This window comes from Sturnus vulgaris, chromosome 23, assembly GCF_052056855.1.
Source record: "Sturnus vulgaris isolate bStuVul1 chromosome 23, bStuVul1.hap1, whole genome shotgun sequence".
Lineage (NCBI taxonomy): Eukaryota > Metazoa > Chordata > Aves > Passeriformes > Sturnidae > Sturnus > Sturnus vulgaris.
The window spans coordinates 5,307,128-5,332,141 of NC_142265.1; the positions used below are offsets into that span (position 1 = coordinate 5,307,128).

General features: G+C 50.9%; 1 protein-coding gene across 6 annotated transcripts in view; it reads right to left on the reverse strand.

Moving 5' to 3' along the window:
- Positions 1 to 23,705, reverse strand: part of B3GAT1 (beta-1,3-glucuronyltransferase 1) — a 35,616-nt gene extending 11,911 nt beyond the window's left edge. The window contains exons 1-5 of one of the 6 annotated variants that reach the window (XM_088177995.1): positions 23,143 to 23,705; positions 10,910 to 11,059; positions 3,526 to 3,644; positions 3,225 to 3,371; positions 19 to 527 (exon numbers count right to left, since the gene is read on the reverse strand). In XM_088177995.1, the coding sequence (XP_088034121.1) occupies positions 19 to 527; positions 3,225 to 3,371; positions 3,526 to 3,529 (660 nt within the window). In that variant the 5' untranslated portion in view covers positions 3,530 to 3,644; positions 10,910 to 11,059; positions 23,143 to 23,705. Of the gene's footprint in view, positions 1 to 18; positions 528 to 3,224; positions 3,427 to 3,508; positions 3,645 to 10,909; positions 11,060 to 23,142 lie in introns of those variants that run through there. The other 5 variants (XM_014883573.2, XM_088177996.1, XM_088177994.1 and 2 more) reach the window with 5 other exon arrangements.
- Between the last annotated feature and the right edge of the window lie 1,309 nt (positions 23,706 to 25,014).

Sequence of the window (25,014 nt, forward strand, 5' to 3'; positions counted from 1 at the left end):
GAACCACCCCACCCTTACCTCCTCGAAGAGCTCCAGGCTGTAGGTGTTATCATCATCAGCAAAATAAACAATCCCGGGCTGGCTGTTGTTTTTGTTAAAGGTCTCTCTCAGCCACCTGAGGGCCAGGTTCCTCTGCATGGTGCCCCGGGGGATGCGGGGGTCCCTCATGTCCCCTCGCAGTTTGTAGTTGCGGGGTGTCTCCACGTTGAGGTGCGTGTAGTTGAGCCCCGTGTCGCGCAGCAGGCGGGTGATGAGCGGCGTGCGGCGCTGCGAGTCCTCCACCAGGATCCAGTGCAGGTTGGGCACATGCAGCAGGGTGTTGGCCAGCCTGGTCAGCTCTGCCTTCTGCACCGGCCGGCTGTACGTGGGGGTGACCACGTGGATGGTGGGCAGCGTGTCCGACCACGGCGGCGGGCGCGTGTAAACGTACTCTGTCCTCACCACCTCCACAATGTCCCGGTCCGACAGGCAGTATTCCTTGGAGTCCAAGCCTGCAGCGAGATCACGCTGGGAGTCACCACCATCATCTGGGCAAGGGCATGGAGAGAAGAGAGAGCCACATGGACTCGGGTGTCCGGCACTCCCCTGGCTGAGCCAGCGGGCTGCGGCCACCAGCGGGTCACCCTCGTGGGTGCCAGGAGAGGAAACAGGCTCGGGTGGAGGCTTTCAGAGATAAGGGCATGGATAAATAAAGGAATCAGGGAAAAACACACGTGAGAAAAGAAGATTCTGCTGCTAGAAAACCAGCACCAAAGAAAAAAAAAGGCCTGAGAGCAACTGGGCTGAGTGCTCACAACAAGCAGCTTCACAAAGCACCCAGAAGAGACAGGATTGTAGAGCAAGTAGATGTAGAGAAGGAAAATAGCCACGTGGACTGATGATCCATCATCCCTGAAGAGCTCCAGTGCTCTGAGCACCACACTCAGTGGGGCAGCACTCACAGATCTCAGCAGCTGGAGCACCTGGACTGGGAGGCAGGGAAACACCAGGCCAGTGAAGATCCCCAGCAGCACAGTCTGGGCAGGACACTGCAGTGCCCCACTGACAGGCACAGGGAAGTGGGGAAAGACACACTTCAAATCCAGAAATGGAGAGTGGAAATTAAAGCTGGTAATTGTAGGGTTTTTTTTCCTGCAGAGACTTTCTCCTGCCTCTAACTACCTGTCTCAAAAAACCCCTCCAATCTCTGAACATAACAGCCCCCTCAGGGGTGCAGATGTGAGCAATGAACAGCCTAAAGATAGGGCACTCTGATCCAAACATGTAAAATCCCTGCAAATTGTTCACAATCAGCTCAAGGAAAACCAGTGTTGATGCTCCTGCCACTTTTCCAGGGTGCAGCTTCCACGTTTTCCACTGCAGAGCAGCAGGAATGCCATGGTCTGCAGACATGAAGGGGGACCCCCACTCAGGATGTAAGGCTGCCTCTCCAGTGGGCACAGAACACTTTGAGCCACAGATTCGTCAAAATCTGGTAACTACCAGGAACTTGAGATGAGAAAGAACAGGAACAGAGAGCCATCAGATCTGACCCAGCAGGGGCCTACCCATGGCTTTTTCATAGCATGTTATTCTTCCAGCAGCACAGACTTTGATACCTGAACCAAATGAAGGCTTTGTACTCCATGGCATTGACAGAGGGGGCGTGGATATTTGGGGAACAGGGTACATGTTGCTATCAGGCCCTATGTGCTGCAGAGCACCTCAGCATCACCCAGCAGAGCTCTCTGAGAGCTGGCAACGCTGGAATCAATTCAGAAATAAATCTGCGAAATGCATTGGACACAGACAGAAATGTAATTAACCAGGATGGTGCCCAAGACAGTTTGTAAAGCCCTGCAGGTCAAAGCCTCAGCTGTGAGCCCTGGCACTGGGAAGTGCTGCTGTTCTGGACATCTCCAGGTGCACATCTCTCTCAGCACCTGTGAGCAGAGCATCCCAGAAATGCTTCACAAGGATGGAATGATTCCTCTTTCAGAGGAAGAGCTTTCAGGTCGGTCTCTACCACCTCTCACTTTCCACTGGGGGCTTTGAGAAGCAGAAAGGGTCTCATCAAGGCCACTGGTGTGTTCTTGAGCCAGCCATTGGAGAAGTCTCTGTGCTGTAACTGCAGAGGCCATTCACAGAAAACTGCTTTTAGGGCAGTGATCAAACTGCTGTACAGACAGGCAGCGTGTTTTTACTCATCTTTAAAGTTCTCTTTTAGAGCCCAGTAGATCCCTCATCCTCTGAAACACTGTGCACCTTCCAGAAGGGATCAGAGTAATTTTTCCTTGCCCAAAACTCAGAGGTGGCTGTCAGGAGAAAGGGAAAACTGCTCAGGACAGACTGAACTTCCTGCAACTCAAACTGCACATCAGAGTGTCCTGCAAAGGGATAAGCAGCTATGGAGGATGGGGGCCAACACTGAAAGGGGAGAGAATCCCTCAGAAAAAGGGACCAGAGAGGATGAAGGGGTCCTGAAAATGAGCTGGCCTTCTTCCCCCAGAGCAGCCTGCCCACAGCAGAAGGGCAGAACCAAGAAGGAAGGTGGCAGAAGGCAGAGTGGCTTCTTCCAGCCTCCAATAGCCATCAGAGCCCTTAGATATTGCTGTTGTGCCAAGAACAGGACCAAACTGAGATGCTTCTGGCCAAAAGGGTTGCCTCAGAATTTTCTGGAGCCCCCTGATTTGGGCCAGGGCTGTATTTACTGCAGAGTGTGACAGGCAATGTGGAGTCAACTTCTCAGAGCACTTTAACTCTCCCAGGCAGGTGAGATCTGGCTCTTGCCTTCTCCTTCAAGTGCAAGAGCACTGCTTTTCTGCTTTCCTTAAAAAGTGCTCTCAGCCTCACGTCTCGCAGAGCAGCTGCCTCGAGTGGCAGCTTTGTTTCCTGTGCTCTCTCTTTTGCAGCCTTCCCACTGGAATAACTCTGTGTGCAGAGCTCTGCAGAGGCCAGCAGGGAGGGAATCCTCTCCCAGGGAAGAGGCAGCACTCTGGATTTAGGCCATAAAGAGCTCTCCAGGGGCAGCAAGCACATCCCGTGGCGTGGAGTTTGATGCCTCTGAGGAGCCCCTGGGAGCGCTGGGCTGTTCCTAGAGCAGAGGTGGGGAGGCTGCTGCATGGGCATGGTCTGGGAGCTGAGATGAGCATGGCTGCCATGGAGGAATGAAATGAGAGAGGAGATGAGGACGAAGGGGGGATGCACGGGCTTGGCATGGGCTGGTTTGGTTTGGTTTCTCTCACCCTTGTGCACTGCAAGCAGTGGAGCAATGGTGCTCTGGTGCCAGACGGTGATTAGGAGTGTCCAGGGCAGAACTATCAGCACGATAGCCAGGATGTCTCGTCTCTTCGGCATCTCCAAGACTGACTGGGCCCACAGCTCCTCATTACCTGACAGTGAAAACCCCAGAGACAGAACAGCAGAGCACATGGAGAACAGAAATAAATGGGCAGGAAGGAGCGAGGACAGAGAGAGAGAACGCGAGAGAGGGAAGAGCAGCCAAGGCGACACGACTCGTGGGTCTTACCAGTGCTTACAACCCACCCATTGCAGAAGCAGGTTTGGAGGGACCTCGGCTGCTGAGCCCAGGAGCAGGAGGGCACTTGTGCAGAGCACTGCTGGAGCTGCCAGCAGGAACCTCAGGGACTCATGTGGAAGCAAACCTGCAACACAGAGCAAAGGCCAGTAGGCTGAGAAAGTACCAGAAAAATTGTTCTTTTTGTTCTCCTCGAAAAGAACAAACCCCGGTGAGGCAGTGAGCAGCAGCAGTGTGCCACCCTCCAGGGAGATCCCTCCTGGGTATCCACGACCTTGCTTTCCCTTTGCATGCCCTTGTCAAGCAAGTCCCTCCTGCCAGCTGAGTGAAAGCTGCTCAGAGTCTGAGCCATCCCAGGGAACAGAACCTTCCCCTCAAGCCAGCCAAGCTTAGGGAAAGAGCAGAGACTGCCACAGCCACAGCCCTGACACATCTGCACATGCTGGGAGCCCCAGATCCTCTCCCCTGGCCAGGCAGAGCTCTCAGGCTGCACCTCTGCTCCTGGGAAATGCAATCCCATATTTTTCCTGATTGATGCCTTAGGATTTTAGCTTTTATATTTTTCATCTATTTGTAACCCTGCAGTTCTTTAGTGTAGAACTCTAAACTCCATATCCAGTGTGAGCTGCTGCTCTCCCATTTGGGGCACACACAACAATTCCTCTCCAGGCCTGGCAATCAAGGACACCTCACTGCCTCAGGCCTGAGAGATGGAAACAAAAGTGAGTTGGGGGCAGCAAACTTGGGGTAAATGACTTCATTACCTGGAGCTGGAATTGGAAGATGAACCCCCAAAATGCAAATGGCCCAAACTTATCAAAGTGTGCAAACCCGGGACCCATTGTCCATTTTGGTTTGTCTGCCCTAAATGTACCTGAAGGCTCTTCAATAAATAGAACTGCTTTTTATTCTCTTAATTTTGTCTGGCCTCTGTTTTTAGGTAGCCCCAGAAAAAGGCATCAGTGCCATCAGTGTTCCCTCAGCTCAGCCCATCCTGCAGGCAGCTCCAACATAGCGAGTTTTAGCTCAGGCTGCTCAGGTCGGTTCCCTCTTGGAGGTGCCGTGCCTGGAGTATATTAAAGTGCCACAATGGCTTAGTTTGATGCACATACAAGATTAAAGCAGACTGTATTTTATCCCGGCGCCTCGGTGAGCACAGCACTTAGCGGGGCTGCCACGCACCACGGGCAGTTTGCAAACACGGGTAGAGTTTAGTGCTGCTGCTCCCATGTGGGACAACGCATTAGAGGCTGCTAAAAGGGCTGCAGTGCAGGCAGGCAGAGCCCAGGGATGCTGCAGAGGGAGCAGGATGCTCTGGGAAAAGCACTGCTCTCCCTCTGACAGTGATCTGCGAGTTATCACATCCCCTCCTTAAACCCCCTCCAGCCCGGGCTCTCTCTGCCACTTGTACAAATATTTTCCCAGAGCTGGCTTTTTCTTGGTTGCATGGGGCTGGCGTGGAGAAATCTGGGTTCAGATCCCTGATTATCCCAAACTGGATTGATCCGAGTTTGCCTTGGCCACTGGGCTGTAGAGCCAGCCCCCAGCACTGAGCCCACTTGGATGAAATGGCTCCATTTCACTGATGGGTTTTCCCTCTAAAGGAATCTTGCAATCAAACAATATTCAAGTGGCTGGACAGAACCTGGTTCTTCCAAATTAGCACTTCAATCACAAAGGTATTAATTTACCAGGGAAAACAAAAGGGAAGGAGGTCATAGGTTGGGCTTTGTCCTTAAAAGTGTCATGTAAATGTCCCTCAACTAAAGTTTCAGTGAATAATTCATTTTTCCATGCATACAAAACCCAAACTCGTAGGAAAATTTCCAGCCAACTCTAGCAAACAGCCAGTTCCCCAGTCAGAGCTCTCTCATTTGTTTTCAGAATTGGTGAAAACAGCCTCATTCAGACAAAATAAACCAGAGAGGAAGAGGAGGAATTATTCCAGCAAGCATCAGCCTAGTGCTGCATCCCTGTCCAGCTCCTGGAGCCAGAGAATTCCCGCTGGCCTCGATCTGCCAAAGCACAGTGTCCTGAGGAAAGAGCATCTGGCCTCATCCCTGCTGTCCCTGCGGCTGCTGACTGTGCCTGAACAGAGGACAAGGAGTGTTGGCATCCTTGGAATCCTCTGGTAAAGCTGGAACAGGTCCCTTGAGCATCCCTGCAGGGCAGGGCCCTAAGGGGCAGCTGGAAGGGCTGAACACCTTACCTGGTAAAGTGCCTTCCCCAGAAATGCACCAAGGAAAGGATTCTGCTGCTGGAGATGGGTGGGAGGAGATAACAGCTAAAAAAGCCACTCAGAGCCCATTCACAGCTCCTGGCAAGCTGCCACAGAGGGCTGGCATCACCAAATGCTGTTTGTCATGGGCAGCTTCCTGCAGACACAGTGCCCCAGCCTTAAAGCTGCCTTTTCCCTGCCTCCTGCCCATCCAGGCTCAGTCCAGCCTCATCCCATGGGACAGGCTGAGCTTGCCATGATGGAAAATGAGCCCCTTTGTGCTGGGGTGCTGCTCTGCTTTCCAACCCCCTCAGCACCGGGGAGAGGGAGCAGGCTCCAGTGGTTTGTGCATTGCTCTGTCCCCAGCACCAATTCCCTTCCCTTGGCTCCAGAGCCTCCAGCAGCTCCCTGGTCACTCAGCTGTCACTGTGCACAGCCCACTCGTGACCCAGCAGGGAGGGCTGCCAGGCACAGGGAATGTTCCAGTGCTCCCTTCTGTTGGGAAGGATGAAAAACTAACAGAAAAGTTTTACAGATATACAGAAGGTTCTATAGGAATGAAAGCAAGTTTTGATATATCAAAGATGCTTTTAGGGCCAGTTGTTGCTGGAACAGCTGAGAGAACAAAGGTTTAGTCGAGCTGGAAGGAGTTTTATGACTAAAGCCCAAAGACTAAGTGGCCTTCAAACAATAGGTTAGGGCTTCTTCAAATGAGGCATGCTTTCTACCAAGCAATAAAGCATAGGAAGACAGAAAGATGTTTTTTACCAAAGCTAGTAGAAATTTCCACTGCAAAACAAGTCTCAAAGTTGAACACGTAACTAATAACTCAGATGATTGGCTAGTCATTAACATAATATAGTAATTTTAGCAGTTTTGATAGGTTGTATGTAAATGTATGAGGTATTGTGTATGATGCTGATTGGTTGTTATGTAATAAGATGCACAGCAAAGAAAGAGATATAATGCTTTCTAACATAAATAAAAATGGGCTTCAGGACACACAGCTTGCCTATAGCCAGAAGCTCTGGGCTCACCCACAACTCTCAACTCTGTACCCTTGTCTATGCAATGAACAGCATTTTAGAAGCCATCTGAAGTCTCCATCTCTTACACCTCCCCTGTCCCCCCCCCCAGAGCTCCCTTTGCACCATCAGTGCTCCTGGCTGCAGACGAGACTCAGATGCAGGGGCTGCAATGAGTGTCCCCAAAGGGACACGAGCTCAGGGTGGCTCCCAGATGGAGGTGGGTGGCTGGCAGGGCCACAGGGCCACAGCCTGCCCCCAGTGCTGGCCACACTCTGCACCCTGAGCTGCCCAGCAGCACCCAGGGAGCACCACGGGCTCTGCTCTGCAGCGTTTCCTCGCTGCCAATTCCTCAAGGGATTTGCTTTTATTGATGATCCTGGCTGAAGGACGTGGCAAGAATTCCTTTGGGGCAGCTGAGAGCACTGTGAAATCTCCATGCAGAGCTTTCCAAGCTTCTCTCTCTCAACACCCTGATGCCACCAAGGGCTTTGGTGTGGGGTGACACTGGCTCTCAGTGTCACAAAGCCACGTTCCCCCCTCACAGCACGTGCCAAAGGTGAAATCCATTTCCTCCTGTGAACAGCATCAGCCAGGAATTACATGGGAGCCTGTGATTTTACACTGCTGGTGACAGGAGTCACAGCTTCACAGAGGGCTTGCCCTACATCCCAAAATTCCCTTGTTGCCAAAGCCAGGCGATGATTTTTGTTGCAGTTTGTGGCATGAGACAAAAATTGGTCTGGGAAAAATGATGTTCCTCTTCAAGGCATTCCCTGTACCCCTTCCCCATCACAACACCACTCTCCTTTCCCCACAGTTCAAAACAAAACCTGCTTCATTCAGATTGCCACTTTTCAACTTCTCCTATCTCCTCTTCCCCAGGGAAATGAAGGAGGAGGAACAAATTTAAACATCAATTAAAACAATCAAACTCTCTTTTCCATTACAGAAAGTATCCTGCCTTTTTTTTTTTTTTCCTCTTTTTTCACTCTTGAAAAGTGAAAAGCCATAAATCACTGGCTCAAATGTAAGCGATTTTGGGGTTAAAGTACTCCTAAAACAAAGGAGTTTTGCACGGTTTTGGGAAGAATCAGGTGCCACATGATGAAAGAGATCCCCATCCTCCGGCAGAGGGCAATGGTGTCGAGGAATGACAATATGGAAAGGGCACTGATCTAATAAAAAAGCTTTAATAAATCCTGGAGCCACGTGTTAGTAACATGCTGGATTATTAAACACTGAAGGTTCTTTTTTTAAATCAAGTTAATTGGCATCAGCTCTGACACTTGCCATAGGAACGAGTGATTTGATCTGCAACCTTTATAGTCATTTTTACCTTCATTCCTCCTCTGGGGCTGCTCAGCCCCAGTGTCATTAATCCTTGGTTTGCCCACACTGAGGAGAAGTGATTCAGAAAATGTTAAACTAAAGAACGGCTTGATTTGAATTTGTACATATACATCTTACTGGAGTAAAAACATTGTCTAGATGTGAAAAAAACACACCCAAAAAATCCCCAAACAAACGTAGCAAACCCTTTGTTGTGCTCCAAACAAGCCAGGAAATAACAAACAAACGCTGCCAAAACCTGCAACAAAAGCTTTGCTAGGAAAGTAAACAGTCACACTTCAGGATATTCTCACCAAAAGCTTTTCTCTCCCGAAATCCAAACACAGGGCTCCTTTCACTCTTGCAATAGCAGCTGGGTCTGATCCCTGCTGAAAAATGATGCTGGAGTGGCACAAGACAGAGTTGGTCCCTCTGCTCTGCCCACCTCAAAACACAACCCCTGTGACCCCAAAAACCCCTCTGAACTCACAGCCAAGCTCGGGGCAGGTGTCTGGCACAGAAATCAGCCCCAGGGATGTGAGTGCAGGGATGTCCTGCCCATTTCCCAGAAGGGGAAACTGAGGCACGGGGTGGTCACAGCACAGCAGACACTGGGGACAAGGCTGGGTCAGGACAAGGGGCCAGGCTGGATGGGGTTGGGAACAACCTGGGATTGTGGGAAGTGTCCCTGCCCATGGAAGGGGGTGGAACTGGATGAGGTTTAGGTTCCCTTCAACCCAAACCAGCCTGGAACGTTGGGATTCTGCAGCAGCTCTGAGCCCCAGGTGCTCCACACTCATCCCTGCTCCTTTCCACACTGCTTGGCAGGGGATGGGCACTCCAAGCCTCTGTCTAAGATTTTTTTGGTGTTTGGCAGAACAGGCTTGTAAAGCACAGGCTAAAAATAAAGGTAGTAATAAAAGCCTCTTGCTCGTTAATTACTCTGTAAGCCATTACTGCCTAAAAACCCCATAACTTTAATGGGGGCTATTATAAGTATAGTAGCAAAACTGTGGAGCTAATTAGTGTTTAGTTATTAAGCAGAACATAGCCAGAACTGAGTAATGAGCACACAGAATTGCTGCTTCTTGGAGGATTTAATCAGGGGTGGTGTTTTCAAGCTCAGATGCTCCCAGTCCAGGGGACAAAAGGACAGAGGATTTTCAGGCCATCCCTGAGCTGATCTGGGCAGCACAAACCCCGGGCTGCAAGTCAACAAGGGGAGGGAGAATGATCAGAAAGGCTTCAGGTCTCCAGGAGAATCCTCCCAGCTAGAGGAGACCTGGATTCATCCATGAGAATCCAAATTTTGGAACCAATGCTGCAATGGAGGGTAAGGGTTTGAATCATCTCTTCACCCAGCATTTGTTTCCTTCTTTTAAAAATTTAAATAACTCCTATGGCCAGAAATACAGAAATAATGCTTTTTTTTTTTTTTTAATTTTTAAATTTCAGGAACTCAGAGACACTGGAAAAGCCTGGTAAGGAAGCTCAGTTTCTGGAGGTTGTTTTTACACTCCATATTTTCTCCAGCTTCACCTGCAAACCACAGTCATTTTTCTTGGCTACAGAGCCATTCCTTGTGTTTCCCAAGCTGCCACAGGAACTGAGGCACAAAATTTCCCTGACCTTGCAACAAAACCCAACCCACCCTTCCCTTCCAGCCTGAGCCCTGTTGCCACAAATGGGATCAAGAACACAGATTATCTCCTAAGGAAAAAAAAAAAATAACCAAGCTTCTGAGAACAACTCTTAAATTTTAAAGCAAGCATGAGTAAAGTGGATCAAGGGAGCTCAACACAAGCACAATTAGCTGCTGGAACTTATTGCCACAGGATACTGAGAAGAACAAGAACTTAACAGGATTCGAAAAAGGATTAGTTGTGTATGTGAATAAACTGCATATCCAGAATTAGAATGAACCACCCACCCAGTTTGGAAAACATAAAAACCCTTGAGTTTCAGAGCTTCAGCCAAATTTTAACAAGCATCAGAAACTTTCTGTTCTCCAGATTAATCCCCCCTCCATGGTAGAATCAGGACAGGAGGTGTGGTGACTCTGCTCTTATGCTGTGACACAGTCCCAAGGTTCCCCTGCTTCCAACAGCAAGGCCCATCTCCTGGGAAAGCTTGAAAAGATTGGATTTATTGTCCTAAATGTGTTTGTTTTCCTGTATGGGCTCTCACAGTGCCCAAGTGCTGTCCAGATTTCTCCCTAACTACAGGCACTGCACTTCCTCTCCTTGTTGCTCCAAAGGGATCTTTCCCAAGGCTGGAAAAGGCAGGAATCCTCATATTAATTTTGGAAAAGGCAGGAATCCTTGTATTAATTTTGGAAAAGGCTGAACCCAGGCTTTGCAATCTTCTTGTGCTAAGCAAAGCAGGAGCAAAAAAAAAAAATTGTGTCACACACTTGGCACTAGCAGTGGTGAGGGTCCTGGATGCTGGGACAGCCTCACCAGGGAATGGCACCACTTTTAGGGACCCTTTCTGCTTCCAGAGGATGCTCTGCTCTGCCAGGGCTGACAACTCTCTCCAGCCAGGAAAGCTGAGGCTTCACTCAGGTGTGGGATGAGGAAACCTCTCCAATCCTCCCTGATAAACGGCTTCACTTCACACATGGCTTTTAAAAAGCATCTCTCCCGAGATGGAAATCTGCTTGACTTACAGCCCACTTCCAAAATAGCAAGGCAACTGGGAGTTGTTTTTCTTTGGGAAAAGTTGGGGGATTTTCGTTGGGGCTGCTTGTGGGTGAGTGCTGGGGAAATGCTCCAACAATGATCTCATTTAAGGGTTTCTCCATCCACGCCTCCTCACCTGGTGACACAACACACCTCGAGTTGTCCCCTCTGCTCAGCTCAGACCACATCAGCACTGCCAGCATCAGACACATTCCCAGGCTCTCTATTTCCACCTCTGTGGTCTGCATTGCACTGAATATTTTGTGCACCGCTGACTCCCATGGATCTGAAAAAGTGACATTAACAAAGGATGACCCAATTTCAACGTGATCAGGCTAAATTCCACAGCTCCATAATAGGCTTTGCATATGCTTTGTCCAGGGGTTCGAGCTGCCGTGTGACACCTCGTGGGAACAGGTGACAGGTCAGAATGACCAAACCTCACCTTTCCAGAGGAAAAGCCTCACCTTCCCAACCTGCAGGCCAGCAAACTGCATTTTTCCAAGGCTGAATCATCGAGCCAAATGTGTCAAGGCTTCCTCTGGACTTTCCTCTCTACCCAAGGAAGCCTAACAAGCCAAACCAGTACAACACAACAATAAAAGGACACAGACTGGTGCTCACTGATGCTGGAGCAAGGATTCCATCACCTCCAGCACCCCTCAGCTTGTGCTGGTGATGGCTGAGAGAAGCCCCAGGCTTTTACACCCCGAGTGAGTTAATGGTGGAGGATTCTGTGGGTGCACCTGGGAGCTGCCTCCCCTCACACTGGCATCTGGGGAAGTTCACAAACCCAACCCTCAAGCAGGAAGAGCTGTGCCCAGCAAGCCAAAAGGCCTCATTTTATCTCCCAAATCCAAAAGTTCTCAATTGCACACCTGGAGATGGGAGTTCTCTCCTCCCACACCCAGTGCCAGGGGGGCACAGAGGGTGGGACACACCTTTGGTATCACCTGGCAGCAGCTCAGCAGCCCCACAGCCATCAGCACTCACTTTTAATTAAAGAGTTCTTCCCTACCCCTGGAAGAAAATAAATCCTGCTCTATTTAAAAAGAGTTATTAATAACCTGATTCTAATGTGTAAAAGAAATGGGGGGAAAGAAGCTCACAGAGCTGTGAGCAAGTTCACCCTCTCCCACTGCAGAAAGACACTACTGGGTCCTCTAAACACCTTAAACAGGGATTTAGTTTTAAAAACATGGTTATTCTCTTTTCAATAGCAAGCATGAAATGAAAACAAAACTGAGTTAGGGAGAGCAAACTTGGGGTCATTCATGTAATTGGAATATTAACACCCAATATGCAAATGGCCCAAACTTATCAAAGTGTGCAAACCCGTGACCCATTGTCCATTTTGGTTTGTCTGCCCTAAATGTACCTGAAGGCCCTTCAATAAATAGAACTGCTTTTTATTCCCTTAATTTTGTCTGGCCTCTGTTTTTAGGTAGCCCTGATAAGGCATCAGCAGGAATATTCCCAGCAGGTTTTCACTCCCGAGGCCTTTCAGGACAGCTCCAGCAAAGCTCAGCGTGGCTCTCAGAGCTCCCAGCTCCCTGCTTAGCAGCTGGACAAGAAATCAGCCACTGCATCAGCCTAGAGAGAAAATTCCCAGCTCCCATCCCTGTCAGATGGCTCCTTTAGAGGGATGAGGATCAAATCCTGATTCCTGCTCAGGGCTGGGTGCCCAAACAGGGCACAGAGACAGCCTGTGACCCCTGCAGGAGTCACTAATGGGACTGAGGAATTAGCATTGATTCTTTGATGCCATAATGTGGAGAGGGACGGGGGAGGAGGAATTTGGCATGATTTAGCAGATGCCTAACTATAATTCAGCAGCTTGCAGAGCAGTCAATTGGTGCTCACAGCCCTGCAGTCCATTAGTGCAGCCACAAACCTACACACCCTGCTTGGAAGGTCATTTTTAAATTGTCTCCCTTGTGGATTTCTGCTCCCTGCCCAAAATTCTGGCCCTGCTCAAAGGAGCACACAGGGCTTCCAGAGGTGCTCTCATCATCCTTTCCTCACCAGCTCTCTCCCCAGGGAACATGAGCTTTTGCCTGCCTGGGCACCTTTGACATGTCAGGATAACCTGGCCCATTTTCCATGTGAGAGGTATTTGGCAGGGAACCATTCCTTCCCTTCTACCAGCATCAAACTCCGTGTGCCAATCCAATAAACCCGGAGCCATTCCAGCACTGCCCGAGGAAATGGGATTTGGCTCTCAGAGGGAAAGGCACAGGATGAATGTTCTGGTTTGTCCAGCTTCCAACTCCAGCCTGGTTCTGACTCTTCCCTGTGGCTGAGCTATTTTGGCTCTGCTCACCTCAGCCTGCTCTGGAGGTGAGGTGGAAATAGCTGCCCACTTTTGGCCAGGGATCACAAGGCTCAGGGATCTCAGAGGGTGAACACAGCGATGGCACAGGCACCAACGCTGGCAGAGCACAGCTCTCACCAACACCACGGCCTGGGGAAGGTCATTTCTCCTCATTTTAGAATCACTTAAGGTCCAAGCCCATCCAGATCTTCTGAATGAGAAATGGAGGAGCCAAACTGGTGCCTTAAGATTTTAGCTTTTATATTTTTTATCCATTTGTAACCCTGCAATTCTTTAGTGCAGAACTCTAAACTCCATATCCAGTGTGAGCTGCTGCTCTCCCATTTGGGGCACACACAACAATTCCTCTCCAGGCCTGGCAATCAAGGACACCTCACTGCCTCAGGCCTGAGAGATGGAAACAAAAGTGAGTTGGGGGCAGCAAACTTGGGGTAAATGACTTCATTACCTGGAGCTGGAATTGGAAGATGAACCCCCAAAATGCAAATGGCCCAAACTTATCAAAGTGTGCAAACCCGTGACCCATTGTCCATTTTGGTTTGTCTGCCCTAAATGTACCTGAAGGCCTTTCAATAAATAGAACTGCTTTTTTTCTCTTAATTTTGTCTGGCCTCTGTTTTTAGGTAGCCCCAAAAGGCATCAAAGCAGAAGCTGGAGACAGAATGAAGCTGACAGCTCCTAACTCAGTGAGCACGAGAAGAAAGGCATCCCCAAGTGCTGTCCCCCTGCCAGCATCACTCCCCAGCCCCTGCCCTTTCCAGGAGCATCCTTAGCCCTTGGAAAAGCTTGTCCTGTTTGGCCAAGCACCATCCTGCTACCAAATTCTCCCCGTGGTCCCCAGAGTGTGTGAGCAGCAGGAACTGTGATCTCCAGGTACTGAGGGCACACAGCCCTCCTCTGACACAGCCAGAGCTGCAGACGTGCCTGAGGGACACCCAGACTCCCCTGCAGGTTTAACTTGCAAGGTGAGGTGCCAGATGAGCCCTTGGGGAGCTCTGAGGAGCTGGAGGGGTTTGTAACTGCTGCTCTAAGAATATTGTAATCATGCAGTAATTATGGTGCATCTCAAATCAACCAGGCAAATCACAGCGCTGTTATTGCGGCTGTCACTGCCTTGCCTGGCACAGATCAGGCTGTGCCCTGCCCGAGGAGGGAGCAGGGCTAAGGGAACATCCACAGAGCTCCACCACACTCCCTTCAGGCCTGCCCAGCCCACACCCCATCAGCCTGGCAGCTTCCTCCTTCCTAGGACCACATCTGTACTTCCCTCAGCTGCATCTCGAGGGACCACACTTAACTAGTCAGGTTGATTTTACTCTTTTTTTTTTTTTTTTTTTTTTTTAATTAAACAACTATCTTCAAGCACAAGAGCAGCCCTTGTGATTTGATTGGAACTGTCAGTCTTTCAAATGTCATTCCTATAGATGACTAATCTTTAAAAACATGAGTTACTAAACTCATTGACTCAGTTGATAATGAGCCAGAGCAGAAATGCTGGTTGAGACAGAGAGGGAGGAACCAGGGCTGCATGGGCTCTGAAGGGGCTGCATGGGCTCTGAAGGTGCTGCATGGGGCAGCTTGAGGGACTGGGGCTTCCTGGGAGATGCAGGTTATGCAAATGGGGATGTGGCACATCAGTGAGGACAGCTGGGCACTCCTGGTCCTCCCAGTCACTGTCATGCTGACAAAAAAGAGAATTTTCTGTCTCAGCCTCTCTGAGTGTGCTGGTTCTCAGCACTGCTTCACTCTGCCTCCAAAGAGGATTCCCTGGACTCCCTGACCCTCTTTTTTCCCATATCCACCCAGTGTAGCAGAGCTCTGGGAAGCATCCCAAGCTTCACAAGCTGAAAGTGTCCCACAGCACGAGCAGCAGAGGGTGCAGGAGCTGATCCCATCCCAAATGTGGATTTTTCCCCACTCCACAGCTCTGCCCCCAGCCCTGCAGAGCTCCCACTCTGCTCTGTACCTCGACAACTCTCAGGTGAGTTATTAACTCTGAGCCTCTTGCCTTTAGAGCCTTCTGGAACGAGACAGAAAGGGCTGCCAGGCAAGGCAGGAACAGCGCTGGCTGCATTTCCAAAAGACAAACGGGTGGAAGGAAGGAGGGGCACGTGTGGGGTGGCAGCTTCAGGGGATTGCCACAAATCCTTTGCCACCAGCGGCGTCACAGCTGTCAGATTTCCCAAAGCCAAGGGACAGTGGCAGGGACAGAGCTCAGGTCCCCCTGCTCCCCTTCCACACGTGCCCTGCTGGTGCAAAACCCTGAAAACGTTCATCAGCAGCACAGATGGACGATGTGCAGCATTTCCCTGCGACAGGAATTCCTGCAGCCTCTCAGTGCCACAGCCACTCACTCCTCCACGAAGGGCAGAAGTTGGCAGCTCCCCCTCCTCCCCTCCTTTGGGCTTTATTTATAGAAAGGTGCCTTTTATTGCCATTTTTCCTCTTTCTTGAGGCCAGCCTGCCAGGCTGGAGGCAGAGACAATATCTACACCTGCAGGATCCAGCCAGATCCCCCTCGCTGCCAGGGGGATTCATCTCAGAGTGGTTTTATTCAGTTTATGCCTGCCAGGCCCCTTCTCAGTGCTCCTCTCTGAACTCTTGGGAGAATTGCAGAGTTAAAGGAACTAATAACTCAGAGTAACTAACTCCAAGGGAGATGAGGCTTCAAACTGGGCCACCCAAGACTGAGCTGAGCTCTCACCACGCTGCTTCCCAGTCTCAGGCAGAGTTGTCCTGTTCCACACAGATTCCAACCCATCTTTTCTATACTCCTCAAAAACACTTGTAGTTCTTTTGTCCCCGCTAAAAATCATGTCGGGGACGATGCTCCTTGACCTGACAAACAGAAGGAAACACTTCCAAAGCCTTGCAGAAGGTCATTCCAGGAGCTGCGTGCTCTGGGAAGATGAATATGTCCGAGTCATGCCTGCTGAATGTGACGCTATTATAAGAAAGACACTGGAAGAATTATTCATCAGCAGTGACTTCTGTGGCTCCAATCTCCATAACCAGCTGCTGTTCATCCAGGTGGATCACACCCCACCGGAATAAACCCTTGGCTGTCCCTACCAGCCCCCATCACACAGCCAGAGCAGCCTTTCCTGGAGCTCTGCATCCCTGCAGCCTCCACGGGAGCCAGGGGTGGCAGGAGGGAATATTCCTGCATCTCCGGGGCTGTAGGGAGCAGGCAGACAGAGAGTGCCATAAACTGGCTGGCAGCTTTTCAAAGGTGGCAGGCTTGTGCCAGATTATCCTTCCCTCTCTCCCAAATTAGAAGCAGAACGTGCCACTCGAAAGTCAGGTGAAAGCTGTCTCTCAAGGAAGAGAGAGGCTGCCTCTCCAAGCATGCTCTGAGCACAGCCAGTGCCTCCCCAAAATCCCCTCAGCTCTCAGGTCCAGCCTCTGGGCTGGCCCAAACCTGCTCTGCCAGGCAGGTCCTGGGCTCCTGGCCCACAGCACGAACTGTGCTGGGATTTATTCACAGCACCTGTGATTTAAACATGGTTCTCCTGCCGTGGACACAGCCCCTCTTGGAAGCAGGGAAATGGCATCATTACAAATATTCACCTTCCCCAGAGCCCAAGCTGGGCAGTGCTGTATTGCACTAATATAAAAAAATATATATTTTATATATATAAAAATATATATTTATATTATAGTTACATAAAATAAATTTTTTATATTATTTATATATTTATTTATATATAAATACATTCATCTATTATATTTATATATAGATACATTTCTATTTCTATTTCTATTTCTATTTCTATTTCTATTTCTATTTCTATTTCTATTTCTATTTCTATTTCTAACTATATTTATAGTTATAACTATATTTATAGTTATAACTATATTTTTATATTTATAACTATATATATTATTTATATACTCCTGCTGACCACAGGAGACACAAAAGGACCAGCCAGGCCCCCTCTCTGCCTCAGTCACACACATTTACATCCAGACATCACCTCTGCCAGTTTTCCAGCCCCCAGCCAGCTCCCAGTTCAGCCCAGCACCTCCTCCCTCCCTCCTTCAGACACCCAGCCCCCTCCCAGCTCTGCCTCTCAGCAACCATCACGTGCATCTATTATTCAGGAGAAATATCAAGTTATTCATGAGCCAAAATAGGCTCCAGGTACTGCACCCAGCCTGACAAAATCCCTTCTGCTCGTGGCTCCGTTCCCAGCCCGAACTCAGGGAGAGGAGAGCAGATCTGCTCTGGCTTGGATCCCTCCCCAGGGAGTTCTGGCTTTGCTCTGTGAGGGACAGGAGGAGCAGCCCTGCCAGCCTCCCCCTCATCATCATCATCATCTGCCCAGTGCTCCTCATTAATAGGGCTCAGGGCCCTTCCTGCACACCCCACGAATTCCAGCCTTCCCCTTGGCTATGGGGACAGCTCCCCACAGGGACAGAGGGCTGGCAGGGCAGAGATTTAATCCCAAACCAGGAACACATCCAGCCACAGCTCCACACACCAGCTCCTGCTTCCCTCCTTCCACCCAGCCTGGATCCAGATGTGCTGGTGAGGATTTAACCCAGTTAATCCTGCTCTGGGTTGGAGCACGGCTCCTGCACCCAGTGAAACCTTGGGGATGATTTCTCTCAGCATTTCCCCTCATCCACACACGCAGGAAATCCCTCCAGGAGCGCTGCTGGTGGCACAGCCTGGGCAGGAGAGCAGGAGCACGATGGAACGTGCAAGCTCCACGCACTGTGAGCACCCACAGCCCTCCTAAAAAAGAGCAAAACTCTCCAGTGCACACCACAGAAACATCCTAAATCCTGCACTGGAGCACCCAGAAATGCTGCAGCCCTCTGATGTGCTTCTGCTGTGCCAGGAAAGCCTTGGGGAAAGGATTCCACAGGACTAATTCCTACCACAGAACTGTAGGGTGGCTTTATTTTTTTATTTTTATCTTTTTAATGGATGGATGAGGCTGACATGAGCTGAAGCTGGAAAAAACTCACTTGGATACACTGGTCCTAGCAAAGTTCCAGGTTTACTTTTGGCGTCACAGTCTCTGGAATTCAGATGGAAAAGCCACAGGAGATGACCCAGCCTGTGGGGGCAGGGCAGTGTCACCCCCCCAGCCTTTGCTTTTGCTCATTCCCTAAAAAGCAGGACTCCCCCAAGGACATTTCCCAGTGAGAGCAGTCCTGGCCCTCACAGAGAAGAGAAATTCATTGGGACACATTTCTCCTGCAGCTTTGTGCAGGAAAGCACAAAGGGTGAAACCCAAGGAGTTCAGCCAGAACTCCAAGGTGGAATTTTACAGCCAGGTCCAAGGGGAGGTGACCCAGGCACCCACCCCACTGTCACCCACCCACCCTCACAGCAGCACACAGGAGCATCTCAGCCCTTGCTTGGTGCCACCAGGACAAAGAGTCTGGACTATGCAAACTCCAGCCTACCCAAAGTGACATCCCTGTCACCCTGATGGAGACAGGAGCTCTGCTTTTTATTCACTGAGAGCCCGGGTGGGCCCCAAATCACGCTGGCATTATGTTATGATAATGCTGGAAGTATTATAAATGCTCTGTGTGCCAGACAAATCCTGGAGCAGGCTTCCAAATCCCCTCCAAATCCCCTCTTGCGTCTCTACATTCATCCATTCATGAAATCCAGAGCAGAGCCTCAGCATCCATCCCCTTCTGCTCTTTCCAGCTGAATGGAAGGTGAGGCAGGCTTGGGGTATTTCTCCTGGAATAGCCTTTTTTTTTTTTTTTTCCTGCCTTTCAGGTGCCAAATCTGCAGAAGAACCTGCAGGGCATTTAGGAATGATGTCCAGCAAGGCAACAGAGACAAATCCCATGGCTCTTTCTCCTGTCACAGAGTGAAGTGTGTCTCATTCTCCTGCTCCCTGCAGGGCCATAGGAGCAGGGAGATCCCCTCAGCAGAGCTGGCTGTCTTTATTCTTTTTCCAAACAACAGCGAGAGTTTATTTGGTCTATTTTAGGGGAATTCCTTTAGATTAGATGAGCTTCACACCGGAAATTCCTATTTTTCTTTACAGCTGAACCTGCCTGAGGGGACACCCCAATCTTCAGAGCACTGAAGCAAAGGGTTCCCCCCCTTTTGGGGGTGAGCAGACTTCTCCCTCTGAGCCACAGCTTTCAATTCCCTCTCCACTGCTCTTCAAGAACAGCACAAAAATCCCTATACAGAAGCTTAGCTCTTGTCCTGGCTTTAGGAAAACAGCTCAGATCCAGGCAGGAGGGGGATCTCGAGCATTTCCTATTTATTCTGCTGTCACAGCCAGGCATATCGTGTTGTGCTGCCCATGGCTCACAGGGAGAGCAGAGCTGGAGGGATTTCAGAGGCACCACTGCAGATGGGAAATTGCTTCAAGGCTCTCTGGTACCCGGGCAGGGCAGGAACAGAGTGAGAACAACTGCACAGGGCTGTGCAGGGGGAAGGAACTCACTCCCAGCAGGGAAAAAATGGACGTGGAATTGTGCTCCAAGGTGTTTGACTGCCCAGGACTGTGCAGAGGGAAGGAACTCACTTCCAGGATGGGGGAAAAAAATATGTGTGCTCCAAGGTGTTTTCTTGCCCAGGAATCATTTTCTGAGCCTGTGAACAACATCCTTTGGGAAGTATCACTTGGCACAACAAAAAAACCCATAGAGGGAGAGGAATAAGGGTAGGAGGGGGGTTAAACTGGCTACATTTTTGGGACAGAGCACTGGGAGAGCAGGATCTGCTCCCCAGCACTGTGAATTCTTTGCCCATTCTCTCATTCCCTGGGGATGTGGAGTTCCCATTCCAACTGGAGCAGGATGTATTCTGTAGTGACCAGCACACTGTGCTGCTGACAGCACTTGGGGGTGGTCCTTGTGTCTCCATCAGGAGATGGAGATTAATTAATTAATTAATTAATTAACTATAAGCCCCACCCCATGATCTCTGCTCAGCAAATCCCTCCTCAGCTCCTGGAGGTGAATCCAGCCCTGATCTCAACTTGCCAACCCAACCACAAAAAGTCAAGGAGTGCAGGAGGAAAAGGGAGAGTCCATCCTCACCCTCCAGCCCTTGTGCTTGGCACTTCTCCTGCCACCACAGCAGCAAAACACGGGCAGGTGACTGATCCAGGATCTCCACAGGCAAAACATGAACACAAACACATCACAGAGGCAAAGGACCCACAAAGCAGCCACTGCAGAGGCACCTTCCAAGGACACTGATTCCAGAAGCTTTGCCTTGAAGCTACACCAAATGCTCCTCCAGCTAAACACAACTTCCAGCTGCAGCCCACTCAACTTTTCAAGGCAGGAAACGAAGGCCTGCAGGAAAAGTGGAGGGTGAGGAGGGCATGGCCACAGAGGAAGATGCTGACCAAGGCTTGCTGCATCCCCAGAAGTCAGGGATCTTGCTGAAAAGCAGTCCTGGAATCCAGGCAGCCTCTGGCACTGCTCATCCCTGCCAGAGAAAATGCACAGAAATGCAAGAAAGGACCACGTCCTGTTCTCCTCTGGATTCAGATCTGTCCACTGGGTTTTGTTGGAGGAACTAAAAACTGCTTTTTTACACAACTTTTTTTTTTTTTTTTTGAGCCAGTAGAAATAGAACAAGGGCAAGAGAGAGCAAAATCATCTCAAAAGACAAGTCTGCAAAAACCACTGAAAAATGAAATGCAACATTTTCCCCGGTGTCCCTTTTAAGACAATTCTTGTCTTTTCCCAAAGCTTCTGCTAGAAAGGGGGCTGGAAGAGGGGCAGATGCCCTGTTTTGGGTTCAGAAATCATCATTTTGGCAGGGAACAGCCAGCTTTGGCCAAGGGGAGAGCGTGTGCTCACACTTTGGTCCTGGAAGGTTTCTTGGTGAGCTTAGGCCAGATCTCCCAGAGGATGCCAGGAGGATGCAGCAGGGCTGAGGATGCTGAAACCCAACCAGCCCTGCACTCTGGAGGCACTCACAGCTCTCCTTGCCTCAGGAGGTGCACAGCTGCAGAGAAACCCCAGAAAGATGCACGACAACCAGGCAGGGAAGAGGAAATCCAGCATCCCTGAGCTTGGCTGGGCTCTGGAGGACAAAGGCACAGACTGGCTGGCCCTGGTGGCACTGTGCCACAGATCGAGGCACTTTGTGTTCACTGTCCACTCTGAGCCACCCTGATGGGTCAGGAAACTTTGGGAAGCTCTCCCCCTCTCCTCTTGTGGACACTTGCACATAAGGGAGACCCTTATGGAAGCTTTTCTATCCCAGAGAACCAAACCCTGAGACTTGTGTGCCCTGTTCTGCACCTGCTGGGTCAGCCAGCTCCCAGTGAAGCTGTCAGGGCAGTGCTGGGAATCCCACAGCATTTCCCTAGGAATGCCTGTGGAAAGGTGCAGGAAGGGATTTGTAATCCAGCTGGAGTGGGAATGTACTCAGAGCCAACATCACTGATTGCATGCTTCTTCCTCTGCCTTCCCCACACCCATAAATATTCAAACAGGAAAAATAAAATTATTGATCAGCTGCCTTCCCATTAGAGCAACACTCACTGTCCTGCTGGCTTTGGCCATTTCCAAAGCCACTACCACAGAATTAACCCTCCTGGGAGAAATATTCTTCCTAATTGTTGAATTCCTTCACTAGAACATCTACATTCTTCAAGGCTGGCACAGAAACCAGAGTTTGAGTTTCCCACACAAAGAAGATGTTTTCCCCATCTTTTCCCCAGTGCCTCCATTTTCCTTTCCACACCCTTTCAGTCCCAATTGTGCCAGGTAAGCCAGGAAATCGCAGCCCTTGTAACCTTCCAGCCAAATCTTGGTGAATCCATTCACTGAGGTGGATGTTCAACGATCCAAGTGTGTGCAGACCAGTGCAAGAGACTCCAGAGTCTCTGCCAATCCCTCACATTGGGCCACAAACTCCCTAAATGTTCCTGCAGGCTCTTACAGTGACTGATGGCACTCCAGGGCTCAGGATGTGTTGGCACCAGTGGGGACTTCTGGGACACATCATTATTTCACTAATCAAAGCAAATGCTTCCTAGCCCCATGCCAAGAGGCATCAAGAAGCCCCTGAAGGCAAGGGGAGCAGGGGGATGTGGCAGACAGCACGGAGCAAATGGATGTTGCAGCAGCAAGATCCTGCCCAAGGTAGTGAGGGATGGCCAGGTAAGGGTTCTGCTCACTGGGAATAACTGGGAAGGGGCTCCACAGCTGTAAACATCAGGCTCTCCTCGGGGCTTTCCCAAACATCTGGGTTAAAACACCTCCCAGCACTGTTCGAAGTTGTGCTTTCTGCTCTGACTGAGAGAAATTCGGAGTTTCACGGTCAGAGACCCAGGAACTGAGTCAGAGAGAGGCCCAGCAGGGAGAGGAAAGCATCATTTGTGGGCAGCTTCATTGATCAGCGCTGACTTTCTCCCTCACAATCACTGTTTTTCATGCCCTCCCACTCCCACTCTATAACAAACACAGAGATCCCTCTTCAGATGGCAAAGCCTTGCTCAGCCATCTCCTGTTCCCCCAAAAGACAAGCACTTGGGAAGCTTTTCCCTTTAAGCAGCCTCAAAGTTGGCTCTCAGCACTGCTGGCACGAATGAAAGCGATTTCAGTTCCCCCTCCTCCTGAATCCCATCCCTGCCTGGTGCGAGGAAAAGGCAGAGGATGACCAAGGGGAGAGGGGGTCGCCTCTCACCTCCCTCCCCGAATTCTGCACGGATGCACGGAAGGATGCAGGGCCACCGAGGTCCCCGAGAGCCCGAGGGGAGCCCCGGGGCAGATGCAGGGTTGGGAGGGCGATGCTGGAGCTCCTGGAGGAGCATCTCCCCTAAGCCAGGCATCGTTCCCCAGGGAAAGCAGCTCGGTGTCCTCAGGCAAAAGGGGGGGCAAAGTGATCTCCAGCTCTGCAGCCCCCAGGACCAGCTCTGCGTCCTTTAAATGCGCTGGGAGGGGTAGGAAAAGCAGCTCGGAGTGTCTCCTGCTTCCTGCCATTCCCTGCCCGCTGCATGCACGCATCCACACACCCTGTGCATAAAGGATCCGTGTCCTGCTCGGCTCACCATGCAGCGAGAGGAGGCAAGAGTTACCTGATCGCCACAGCCGGAGCCGCCTTCTCTCTCCATCGTGGCCGGGAAGCTGCTCCCATTCATGCTTTAATCCCCGGGAACAGAGGCACGATTCAAAGCGGCTCTTCACCCATCCAGCAACCTCCGCCTCCTTCTCTCCTCCCTTTTCTCCGCGTTTGTTGCGTGCGGCTTTGTGGTGTTTTTGTTGTCTTTATTATTATTATTATTCTTATTATTTTAATGCTTTCTTTCTTAATCCAGGCAGCAACCACGACGCTGCTTCATCGCATCCCTGCCTGTGCTTCACTCGCCAAGGAACAGCCCCGGAGAGCTCCTGGCTCCTGCTGTGCCTCCCGAGCCCCGGCTCGCAGCTCTGCCTTCTGCAGCGTGGCGTTGGGAAAGAAAGACAGGGAGAGAGGGAGGGAGCGAGCAAACAGGGAGGAGGAGGAGGAGGAGGAGGAAGAGGAGGAGGAGGAGGCCAGCGGGATGCAGGAGGAAGGAGCCAGAGCGTGGCTGCTTTGTATCCAGAGCAGCGCCGACAGCCTCTCCCTGCCGGAGGAGGACCCGCGCTGCTGATGGTCTGTACCAATTCATCCCGCTCCGGCAGGGGCACCGCTCCCTGCCACGGGAGCAGGAAAAGCCAGGGAACGCTCCCGGATGGCCCCTGGAGCAACTGGGTCCTGCTCTCCTCGCTCTCGTCACCCACCGCGGGCACGGGGAGCCCACGGGGATGGGGATGGGATAATGGGATAGGATGGGGATGGGATAATGGGATAGGATGGGGATGGGGATGGGATGGGGATGGGGATGGGGATGGGGATGGGGATGGGGATGGGGATGGAGCTCAGCATCACTCAGAGGAAGCTCAGAAGGTGCCCTCCAGGAAGGCTCCCCTCCAGCCCCCGGTGTGGCAGGCAGGGCTCAGCTCCACTCCCAGCCCTTCAGAGGAGCACCCTCGGCTCCTCTCAGCCCGTGCCCGTGCTGATGGCTCCCAGCAGAGCCCAGCCAAGCTTTGGGAGCTGTGGGCAGCACTCTGACATCTCATCCCACTGCCCTTCCTGTAGCACCAGCCTTCCCATGGTCTCTCCCAGCCATGCCCCCCAAACACCAAGTACCCCCATGTCCCTCCTGGAGGCTGCACAAGGATCCTGGCACTGCACAGAGGGCAGCAGGAGTGGGATTTCCCATGGGAAGGAGGCCTGGATGTGACTAGGGCTGCCCCTAAGCTGTGACATCAGCACCCAGGCCAGCAGGCACACAGGAGCCTGTGTGTGACCTCCATCCATGCACAGAACCGTAGGGATGCTCTCTTCCTCCTTAGGGACCACTTGGAGGAGCCAGGGCTTGAGGGGGCAGGAGAGCAAAGGTGTTATCTCCTGATCCTGCCCTTCAGGAGCTGGCCCAGCAGGGCTGACTCACGCCCAGCAGCAGCTGAACACCACAGTGAGTGTGTCTCCAAATGTCACAGCTGGGCAGTTAAACCTGAGCCAAAAGTCACTGCTGAGCTTGGGGCAGAGACACCTTTCACCTGTCCTGAGCTGCTTCCAGGCACATCCATCCTCTCTCCAAGCACCACCATCTCTTCCTGTTCCACAGTGGACATGCACAGGTCCACAGATATTCCCCTGCTCTTCCCTCTCCGTGAGGTTACAGTGCCATGGAAACCTGTAGGTACAGACAGATTTACTTCTGCTTTACCGAAAAAGGAAGAGGAAAGTAAAAAAAATCAACACTCTGGGTAAAGCTCGAGTACACAGGGATCTGAGATCCATAGTGTGGAGCAACCTCAGTGATCTTCACCAGGGATTCCCACCATTTTCACTGGGCCTTTGGGTTTTGAACCTACAGCATTCAGATTCCAGTTTTAACTTGTGCATCTCCAGAGGATGCAGA